The 11493-nt window shown below is 43.7% G+C and overlaps 1 protein-coding gene across 1 annotated transcript in view; it reads right to left on the bottom strand.

Moving 5' to 3' along the window:
* The window catches only part of CENPH (centromere protein H), a 22792-nt gene extending 12503 nt beyond the window's left edge, over positions 1-10289 (bottom strand). The window contains exons 1-5 of the mRNA XM_011959367.1: positions 10063-10289; positions 7955-8010; positions 4859-4907; positions 3778-3852; positions 2478-2534 (exon numbers count right to left, since the gene is read on the bottom strand). Coding sequence (XP_011814757.1) covers positions 2478-2534; positions 3778-3852; positions 4859-4907; positions 7955-8010; positions 10063-10196 — 371 coding nt within the window. The 5' untranslated portion in view covers positions 10197-10289. The remainder of the gene's footprint in view (positions 1-2477; positions 2535-3777; positions 3853-4858; positions 4908-7954; positions 8011-10062) is intronic.
* Positions 10290-11493: the final 1204 nt, after the last annotated feature.

The following is an 11493-nucleotide window of genomic DNA, read 5'->3' on the forward strand; positions in this document are numbered from 1 at the left end:
AGGCTGGTCTCGAACTCCTGACCTCAGGTGATCCGCCTGCCTCGGCCTCCCAAAGTGCTGGGATTACAGGCTTGAGCCACCGCGCCCGGCCTTTTTTTTTTTTTTTTTTTGAGACAGAGTCTCACTCTGTTGCCCAGGCAGGAGTGCAGTGGTGCAATCTCAGCTCACTGCAACCTCTGCCTCCTGGGTTCAAGCAATTTTCCTGCCTTAGCCTCCCGGGTAGCTGGGATTACAGGTGCCTGCCACCACGCCCGGCTAATTTTTGCATTTTTAGTAGAGATGGGGTTTTACCACGTTGGCCAGGCTGGTCTCAAACTTCTGACCTCAGAAGATCTGCCTGCCTCAGCCTCCCAAAGTGCTGGGATTATAGGCGTGAACCACTGTGCCAGGTCTGACCCTTCTGTTGTTTTTTGGTGTCAAGAGTGAAACTGGCCCAATTGTCCCACAGAACTGGTGTTTATGATTTCTTTTGAATAAACAGAAACTGACCCTCCCAGTATTAAAACTTGAGAAAGTTACACTTGTCTTATCTGAGTTCCTTTCTCAGGAAACCAACCATCAGGTCTCCCAGATAGTATCAAGGAACTGAAACTTACAAGATCACACCCTCTGGACAATAAGAATCGACCCCTCACCCATCAAGACTGCCTAACTAACTACCTGCTTCCTATTGACTAACTCCTCTTCCTTAGCCCTCCCTAATTCCTGTTTTCCCATACATGGTTACATATCTTCCCTGCTATAAAAACCCTTAATTTGGCAGAGTGTGGTGGTTCATGCCTGTAATCTCAGCACTTTGGAAGGCCAACGCAGGTGGATCACTTTGAGCTCAGGAGTTCGCGACCAGCCTGGGCAACAAGGCAAAACTCCATCTCTACAAAAAATACAAAAATTAGCCAGGTGCAGTGGCGTGCGCCTGTAGTCCCAGCTACTTGGGAGGCTGAAGTGGATTGCTTGAACCTGGGAGGTTGAGGCTGCAGTGAGCCAGGATCACGCCACTGCACTCCAGCCTGAGCAACAGAGTGAGGCCCTATCTCAACAAAACAAGACAAAACAAAACACCCTAGATGGACTTAATTTTAGTCCATCTAGGAGATGAGACTGATCTCCCCTTTCCTTGGCTATAGTACTCAAAGCCTTCTTCTTGACAATACTCATGTCAGTGATTACATTTCTGTGCAGCAAGAAACAGAACCTAGACTGAATCCCTGACACTTCAGTAACAATATGATGAATCTGTCCTGATGTTCTGCACCCCACACCTTAAACTCAATAATGTTCTTCTTTTTTTTTCCTGAGATGGGGTCTCACTATTGCCCAGGCTAAGGTGCTGTGGCAAGATCACAGCTTACTGCAGCCCGATGACCTCCTAGAATCAAGACAGGAGGCTGATCCTCTCCCCTCAGCCTCTAGAGTAGCTAGGACTACTGGTGGCTCCACCATGCCTGGCTTAATTTTTAAAATGTTTTTGTTGAGCTGAGGCCTCCCTATGTTGCCCAGGCTGATCTCAAATGCCTGGGCTCAATCCATACTCCTGCCTCAGGCTCCCAAAGTGTTGGGATTATAGGCATGAGCCTCTGTACCCAGGCTAAACTCTCCTTTTATGGGAGAGAAAAAGTTATGAGTGTTCAAATTCAGATTTTTTGATTTATGTAATCCTGGATTTAGCTGGAATATGGGGAAAACGTGTATCAGTGTGGGCTAAGATACTCAAGTTAAAAGTGCCTAGATCCAGACCAGCCTGGTCAACATAGTAAAACCCCGTCTCTACGAAAAAAACAAAAATTACCCGGGTGTTGTGGCAGGTACCTGTAATCCCAGCTATTCAGGAGGCTGAGGCATGAGAATCGCTTGAACCCGAGAGGTGGAGGTTGGAGTGAACTACACTCCAGCCTGAGTGACAGAGCAAGACTCTGTCTCCAAAAAAAAAAAAAAAAAGTGCTTAAACCCATCTTGGAATTTTTCTGGTGCTCAAGGGAAGAAGGGGCTATTTTATCACAAGAGCTTTGAGAGATAAGACCTCTGAGGCCAGATATCAGGATACAGAAGACCTGACCTGCTAGTCTTTACATTACATCCTTTGGGAAATTGTTTGATCCGAACAAGCTCATCTCTACCAATAAAAAATGAGGAGTATATTTCCTATCTCATTGGGTTTTGGATGGATTAAATGAGATAGCCCTGTTCCTAATTTATAGTAAATACTGAAAAAAAATGAACTTTTAAAGCTTTCCCTTAAATTTTTCCAATCTTCTGGATAAACTCTTCTGCTTCTTACAGTTACAATCCATATAGAACAAAATATCATTAGAACTATAGAAGTTGCTGTAATTCTGGGGAGGGCCTACAAAAATTTCATCACTTTCCTTATTCCCCAGATAAAGGTAGTTGGCAGTAATAATTTTTTAAAATTCACAAAACTAAAGTCACTATGCAGATTCCATCCTTACTGAATCCAGAGAAAAAGAAAATCATACCTAGACTGGGGGCTAATTTTCTCCAGGTTTTTTTTAAGTGCAGCTGAAAGTCTCATCCTATGAGAGGGAAAAAGCTTGCATTATAAAACATGGATAACATTTGTGGTACATTAAAAAAATTCCAAACATGACAAAGATTGATTTCCCTTCAAATATACATAAAACAGAAGTAGGTTTCAAAATATTATTACATGAGAAATACTTTGAGAAATAAAACATAGAAATATGAAATAACACCAAGATGTATAGGGCTGTTGCATGTGGGTATACACTGCCAGAATGAGGGGCCAGGTAAATCTGAAACCTGGCCTGAGCTGAATGAGTTCTCTGAACCATCTACTTTCAGTGGAAGGATTAAGCCACTAAAAAGATCAGGGTGGGCCTGAAAGGAAGAACTTAGGGAATACAAAACCATATATGACTATAAACTTTAAAACATTTTTTTTTTTTGACAGGGAGTCTTGCTCTGTCGCCCAGGATGGAGTATATAGTGGCGTGATCTCGGCTCACTGCAACCTCTGCCTCCCAGGTTTAAGTGATTCTCCTGCCTCAGCCTCCCTAGCAGCTGGGATTATAGGCATATGCCACCACACCCGGCTAATTTTTGTATTTTTAGTAGAGACAGGGTTTTGCCATGTTGGCCAGGCTGGTCTTGAACTCCTGACCTCAGATGATCCACATGCCTTGGCCTCCCGAAGTGCTGGGATTACAGGCGCGTGCCACTGCACCCAGCCATGTTAGGTGTATTAAATGCATTTTTCACTTACCATATTTTCAATTTACAATGGGTTTATCAGGACTTAATCCCATTGCAAATTGAGAAGCATCTGTAATGCAAATTTTCTCCCAGGGCCCAAAATTTGTGTGACCAGGCTGGGTTTGTGCAATCCCAGCATTTGGGGAAGGCTGAGGCAAGAAGATTGCTTGAGCCTAGGAGTTCAAGACCAGCCTGGGCACAGTGAAACCCCCTCTCTATAAAAAATTTTAAAAATTAGCCAAGCGTGGTTGTGCATGCCTGTAGTCCCAGCTGCTCCAGAGGCTGAGGCAGGAGGACTACTTGAGCCTGGGAATTTGAGGCTACAGTGAGCAGTGATCATGTTGCTGTACTCCAGCGTGGGCAAGAGTGAGACCTTGTCAAATTAAAAAACAGTAATAATAATAAAATTTTTGTGTGACCATTATCTAATCATCACTGTGCTTGACTAATTCATTCAGCCCAGTTAAAAGATTCCCTCCACTTTGCCCTCATACTCATTTTGCATTCAGTTCACAATGCTTATATTTAAAATGTAATAATTACCTGTCTAATGCAAGCTTTTTTATCTCAAAAGAAATTTTCACCTCTTCAATTTCATTTTCCAGGTCTTCAATTTTACTATCAAAGAAACATGAGCAAAAGAATATCAGCAATATCAGAAAAAGACATTATTGAAATAAATGTATGAAGTAAGCCCTTAAAAAAGTAAAACACCTCTATCTAAATAGAAGTGTTCTACAGGCTCAATATACCAATGTGTATTTACACATTTAGCAAGCTAATGCCCCTGAGCTACTTCACTCAGTATCTTATAAAAAGGGAGGCCAGAAAGTTCTAACGTGATCACTTGTGTACATATAAATCTCCATCCCAAATTAACAACTTCCCAATATATGCATCACAAGTTATCTGGAAAAATAAAGGAAAGGAAAAAGAAAAACAATATTATAGCATAAAAAATGAGATTATGACCAGGCTCAGTGGCTCTCGCCTACAATCCCAGAACTCTGGGAGGCCAAGGTGGAGGATTACTTGAGGCCAGGAATTTGAGAACAGCCTGGGCAACAAAGTGAGGCCCCATCTCTACAAAATTTTTTTTTTTTTAGGTGGAGTTTCGCTCTTGTTGCCCAGGCTGGAGTGCAATGGTGTGATCTCAGCTCACCGCAAACTCTGCCTCCTGGGTTCAAGCAATTCTCCTGCCTTAGCTTCCCAAGTAGCTGGGATTACAGGCATGCGCCACCACACCCAGTTAATTTTGTATTTCTAGTAGAGACGGGGTTTCTCCATGTTGGTCAGGCTGGTCTTGAACTCCCGACCTCAGGTGATCCACCCACCTAGGCCTCCCAAAGTGCTGGGATTACAAGCATGAGTTACCGTGCCCGGCCCCAAAATATTTTTTAAAAAAAAGTCAGGTTTGGTACAATGAGCCTGTAGTTCCAGCTACTCAGGAGGCTGAGGCCAGTGGATCCCTTGAACCCAGGAGGTCGTGGCTTCAATGAACTATGATCACATCACTGTACTCCAGCCTGCGTGATAGTGAGACTCCATCTCTAACAACGAAATAATAGAAAATATGATTAAATCTTAGTAAAGAACAAAAACAAAATTTTTAAATATAACATACGCTTCGATTTGCTTTTCTTGCATAATTTGTTCTGGAGCTTTTTCTTCATCTGCAAATAAACAATTTTTTGAAGTTACTAACATTTTAGAAAGGTGCTGTCCAAAAGGAATATAATATAAGCCACATTTACATCATTTAAAATGTCATTTCCACATTACAGAAAAGAAACAGTGAAATTTAATTTTAATATGCTTATTTAACCCAATAGATCAAAAATATTATTTCAATGTGCAGTCAGTTTAACATTACTAATGATATATTTCACATTATTCTGTCTGTATTTTTCATTTACGGCCCATCTCAATGATGACTAACCACATTGCTTGAGTCCAGGAGTTTGAGACCAGCCTGGGAGACACAGCGAAACTCTGTCTCTACAGAAAATTAGCCAGGCACGATAGTGCATGCCTGTAGTCCCAGCTACTCGGGAGGCTGAGGTGGGAGGATCGATTGAGCCCACGAGGTGGGGGTTGCAGTGAGCCAAAATCTTACTAGCTACACTCCAGCCTGGGTCGCTGAGCGAGATCATCTCACTATGATGATGGAAATGTTTCATATCTATGCTACCCCATAGGGTAGCCACTGGTCACATGTGGCAACTGAGCATTTGATATACACTTAATTTTAAATTTTATTTCATTTTAATTAGCTTTAAAAAGCCACATGTGTAGCCAGCAGTGGTGGCTCACACCTGTAATCCCAGTACTTTGGGAGGCCGAGGCAGGTGGATCACCTGAGGTCAGGAGTTAAGAGACCAGCCTGGCCAACATGGTGAAACCCCGTCTCTACTAAAAATACAAAAAATTAGCCAGGTGTGGTGGCAGGTGCCTGTTTTCCCAGCTACCCGGGAGGCTGAGGCAAGAGAATCCCTTGAACCCAGGAGGCGGAGGTTGCACTGAGCCGAGATCGAGTCATTGCACTCCAGCATGAGGGACAAGAGCAAGACTCCATCTCAAAAAAAAAAAAAGCCACTTGTGGCTAGTGGTTACCCCATTGGACAACACAACTCTAGAAGACAATTCCACAGTAACAAAAATCAAATTGGTGATTGCTGGAGGAAAGGGTGGGGACTGACTGTGAAGCGGCACATGGGATTATTTTGGTATGAAAATGTTCTGGCCGGGCACAGTGGCTCACACCTGTAATCCCAACACTTTGGGAGGCCGAGGTGGGTAAATCACGAGGTCAGTTCAAGATCCACCTGGCCAAGGTGGTGAAACCCCGTCTCTACTAAAAATACAAAAATTAGCTGGCCATGGTGGCAGGCGCCTGTAATCCCAGCTACTTGAGAGGCTGAAGCGGTGAACCCGGGAGGCAGAGGTTGCAGTGAGCCGAGATCTCGCCACTGCACTCCAAGACTCCATCCAAAAAAAAGAAAAAAGAAAAAAAGAAAATGTTCTGTATCTTTTTTCATTTTGGGGAGACAGGGTCTCCTGTTATCCAGGCTGGAGTGCAGTGGTGTGATCTTGGCTTACTGCAGCCTTGATATTCCAGGTTCAACCAATCCTCCTACCCCAGCTGGGTGGGACTACAGGCACATGGTACCACATCTGGCCAATTCAATTTTTTAGAGATGGGGTCTCACTATGTTTCCCAGGCTGGTTGTCCTGGGCTCAAGCAATCATCTCGTCTTGGCCCCTCAAAGTGCTGGGATTACAGATAATGACCCACCACGCTCAGCTGAAAATGTTCTATATCTTGATTGTGGTAGTGATTATACAGATTTAGAAATTTGTCAAAACTCATCAAATTGTACCCTTTAAAATAGATCCCTTTATTGTAAAAAACAATCCTTTAACCAATAAAGTCTCAGTCATATATACATATATATATATATTTTTTAAACAGTAAAAGAATCAATACTTATTTCTCTATTGATTGCTTGACAGTCTCACTCTATTGCCCAGTGGAGTGGAGTACAGTACAGTGACTCAATCACTTGAGCCCAGGAGTTGGATGCTGCAGTGAGTCCCAGCTGGGACTACAGGTATGTATCACCATATCCAGTTAAGTTTTTTCATTTTTGTAGGGACGAAGTCTCACTTTGTTGCCCAGGCCAATCTCAAACTCTTAGCTTCAAGTGATCTTCCTGTATTGACCTCTAAAAGAGCAGATAGTCAATTTTAGATAAACATCTTCTTTCAAAGGCTACAACTAAACGTCCTGTGACCTGCCTTACATCTGTCTTCTCCTAGGTACAGAAATTCTACAATGTTAACTAAATCTAGGTTTTGGATGTCATAATCCCTTAAAAATGGTACTAGCGGCCGGGCGCGGTGGCTCAAGCCTGTAATCCTAGCACTTTGGGAGGCCGAGACGGGCGGATCACGAGGTCAGGAGATCGAGACCATCCTGGCTAACACAGTGAAACCCCGTCTCTACTAAAAATACAAAAACTAGCCGGGCGAGGTGGCGGGCGCCTGTAGTCCCAGCTACTCGGGAGGCTGAGGCAGGAGAATGGCGTAAAGCTGGGAGGCGGAGCTTGCAGTGAGCTGAGATCCGGCCACTGCACTCCAGTCCGGGCGACAGAGCAAGACTCCGTCTCAAAAAAAAAAAAAAAAAAAAAAATGGTACTAGCTATACGGAGAACAAAAAGACTATTGGAATGTAAACTCTTCTCATTTGGATCTGAGCTCTGAAATCATCTTCTTAGAGAAGTCATCCCTATGAAAAGAAGCCCCTCCCTCTTACCATGCCTTTGTTTCTTTCACCATACTTACCATACTTCATAAATATCTTGCATGTTTACCAGTTTTGCTACACTAGAACATATATAAACAATTTTTGGTAAAGTTAATTTTATTTTTCCTTGAGAACTGTTAATCATCAAATTCACAAAATCTTATTTGAGGCCAGGTGTGGTGGCAAAACCCTGTTTCTACAAAAAAATACAGAAAATTAGTCAGGCACGGTAGCATGTGCCTGTGGTCCCAGTTACTTGGGAGGCTGAGGTGGGAGGACTGCTGGAGCCCAGGAGGCTGAGGCTGCAGTAAACCGGAGATTGCGCCACTGCATTCCAGCCTGGGTGACAGCAAGATCCTGTCTCAAAAAACCAAACAAACAACAAAACCCTAATTTGAAAATGAAAATACTTACTTGCATCAATCATTGATTTATATTCTAAGAGCTGTTGTTTTGTCTGCGCTCTCAGCCTGAAAACAGATAAAGAGAACATAAAGTCACATATTTATTAAGGTTTTACTCATTACCGTATGACAAATCAACTCATTCTTTTTCGGAAGCTGATATCACAAAATAAATACAAATAATTAAACTCATAATTACAAACTTCTAATTTGGCCCCATTTTATTTAAAATGGGTATAAAGAACTTCAAGGCCTCAGAGGAAGACACAAAATGGAATACACTGGGAAAACAGCATCTGTGAGAAAAAGTTAAAAAATTGGCATTTAAGATTATTTTTAATAGGCCAGACTGAACTAAGGATGCAATACAAAGAACAGACCAAAATGATTAAACCCCAAACCACTGTAATTATTTACAAATACAGATGTTATCAGGAGATACAGAAAAATAACAAAGATACTAATCCTTGGATTCACATAGTTTTTCAGTTGTTCTATAAATCCAAAAATCATACATAAGTAGAAAAACAATGAGTAAATGGCAATTTAAGATGACAGCAAGGGTAAGGAGGAAAAAGCAATAAAAAAGAAATAGGTATGTTTTCATTATTCAAAACATTTAAAAAAGAAAAAAAGGTAATTAAAAAAAATTTTTTTTTTTGAGTCAAGAGTCTCGCTCTGTTGCCCAGGCTGGAGTGCAATGGCACAATCTTTGGCTCACTGCAACCTCTGCCTCCCGGGTTCAACCAATTCTCTTGCCTCAGCCTCCTGAGTAGCTAGGATTACAGGAGCCTGCCACCACCGCCCAGCTAATTTTTGTATTTTTAGTAGAGACGGGGTTTCACCATATTGGCCAGGCTGGTCTCGAACTCCTTACCTCGTGATTTGCCCACCTCAGCCTCCCAAATAAATTATATTTACAAAATAGTTCACACTTGCATGACAGTTTCATAATTCCGAAACTTTTGACTTTATTTTCTTATTTATTTATATTTCCTGAGACAGAGTCTTGCTCTGTCACTCAGGCTGGAGTGCAGTGGCACGATCTCGGCTCAATGCAACCTCTGCCTCCTGGGTTCAAGTGATTCTCCTGCCTCAGCCTCCCAAGTAGTTAGGATTACAGGTGCGCGCCACCACGCCCAGCTAATTTTTGTATTTTTAGTAGAGACGGGGTTTCACCATGTTGGCCATGGTTGGCCAGGCTGGTTTGAACTCCTGACTTCACGTGATCCATCCGCCTGGGCCTCCCAAAGTGTTGAGATTACAGGCGTGAGCCACCGCGCCCGACCCATAATGACTTTTTTAAAACTACCTTTTTTTACGATACAGAACAGAGGAACGCACATTTTTTTCTGTAAAGGACCTGATGGCAAATTTTTTAGGGTTTGAGTCACATGGTCTCTGTTTCAGCTACTCAATTCCACCCTTGTGCAGGAAAGTTGTATTCCAATAAAACTATTTATGGAAACTGAAATTTTCTGATAGAGTTCATGTATTATGAAATATTTTTATGATCTTTTCCCTGCAACCACTTAAACATAAAAACTATTCTTAGCTTGAGTGGTCACACAAAAATAGGCAGTTAGGCAGATTTGGCCCAGGACCTTCTCTTGCTCACTGGTTTGGAAGAGGGATGTCCCTTCTCATCGAATCTTCCCCAGCAACCGCTTAGTGGAAAAGTATAAACATCATCCGCTTAGTAGAATATATAACATATAAAGCTTCTGGGTTACGAAGGGGTCGTGGTTCTAAAAGAAAAGGTAGGGACACCTTCCTTCCAATTTAGCTCTGGCATTCAACTTGCCTGTAAACCAGGGGGGGGGCGGGGAAACAGGAAGAGAAATTACAGCTTCTAAGGACTTTCCAAGGGCCCGGGGCACTGTGCTCAACACTTTCCTAGACTGTCTCATTTAACCCTTATAACCTCTCTACCAGGGGGTAATTTTTCTCTCCTTTTCGCTGATGAAGAAAGAACTTCAAGAGTTTAAGTGAATGAGGTTGTCACGGAGACATGACGTGACAGAGCGTGAATTCGAACCCTAGCCCTTCTGAGCAAAGGGCGGAGTTCCGGGCCACAACGCCCACTTGGTCCCGGCTGAGGTGGCCAAAGGGAACAACCTGAGGAGCAGGCTTATGCGGTCCTCGCTACGCGCCGCCTGGGCGCCGGCGACCTGCGGCGGCCCGCCTGCCCCGCCTTCCTCTCCGGAGTCCGCGGGCTCGTCGGCGGCTTGCATCTGGGGCTGTTCCTCCATTGCTGGCTGAGGGGAAAGGCTACCACTCAGCAGGAAAAGGCCGTTCAGAAGACGTCGCTTTTCCCGCCACTAAATGGACGCCGGGAAAAGGCCCGAGGGCCCCGCCTCTTCCGCCCAGGGCCCCACCCTTTCCGCCTGGGTTTTCGGTTGCCGGGGCTAGTTGTCGCTCCTCTTTCATCCGGGCTCAGCTGGTGAAAATAACTGCAGACCACTGGTAAAAAGTTGGAATATCTTTCGTTAAGCGTCGGATGTGTAGAGTGCTGAGCTAGGGGCTGGACTAGAGACGTTGGGACACCTCCCGGGAACAGCAGCCTCGGGGGGAAAATCTCCTGACCTAAGTGGTCATTCGGCCTTGGTGCTGGGACACGTGAGTGCGGCCACAGCTGTGTGTCCATCCATCTTGGCACTTCTTTTCCGTCCGCTGCCTTTGAAGATGGGTGTGCCCGGCAGGCTGTGAAAGATAAACATTAGAGGGTTGCTTAGAAGACTTTTTTGACCTGAAACCATGAGGTGCATACCTTTCGTTTGGCGGGGAAACCAGTGGCTTCTGAAGTTCAGGGATATCCACGGGCCACAAGTGCGAGGTATTGCAGACATTTCGAACCCAGACTTCCAGCCTGGAGACATCCACACGCTTTAAATTTCTTGCACTGATACTTGATTCTATTATTATGACTGGCACCACTCGTAACTGAGAGTTGGGTGCCCTCAAGTTTTGAGTGTCTGCAGGGTACCTTTGAGCTTTCTTAGCTGTGTAGTGAGTGGGGGAAATGTAGACAATGAAGGACAAATGACTGATTTGTAGTTTTTCATTAGAGTCGGCCGTGTAAAGGACACCGCCCTTCCCGCACAAGCACAGCAGCTTGAACCTCTTTGAACAAGAAAGTCGAGAGTTCTTTTACAACTAATTACTCCCTAGTTAATGTTGATCATACTGTGCTGTTTTCTGCCTCTCCATTATCAATGTAATGCGACTCCTGATAAAAGTTAAATTCGCCGGGCATGGTGGCTCACCCCTGCAATCCCAGCACTTTGGGGGCTGAGGCGGGTGGATCACCTGAAGTCAGGAGTTCGAGACCAGCCAGGCTAACATGGTGAAACCCCATCTCTACTAAAAATGCAAAAAAGACTCTCAAAATTTTTTTTATAAAAATAATAATGCAGTGGTTATCCAACGTGAGAATTTGGAGAAGACCTTGTTAAAACACATTTCTGGGTGTCCCTAGGATTCTGATTTGCATTTGTAGCAAGTTCCCAGGTAAAGTTGCTGCTGCTTATTGATGAGGACACTTTGAGA

The sequence above is a fragment of the Colobus angolensis genome, unplaced genomic scaffold (genome assembly GCF_000951035.1).
Source record: "Colobus angolensis palliatus isolate OR3802 unplaced genomic scaffold, Cang.pa_1.0 Scaffold49, whole genome shotgun sequence".
Taxonomy (NCBI): domain Eukaryota; kingdom Metazoa; phylum Chordata; class Mammalia; order Primates; family Cercopithecidae; genus Colobus; species Colobus angolensis.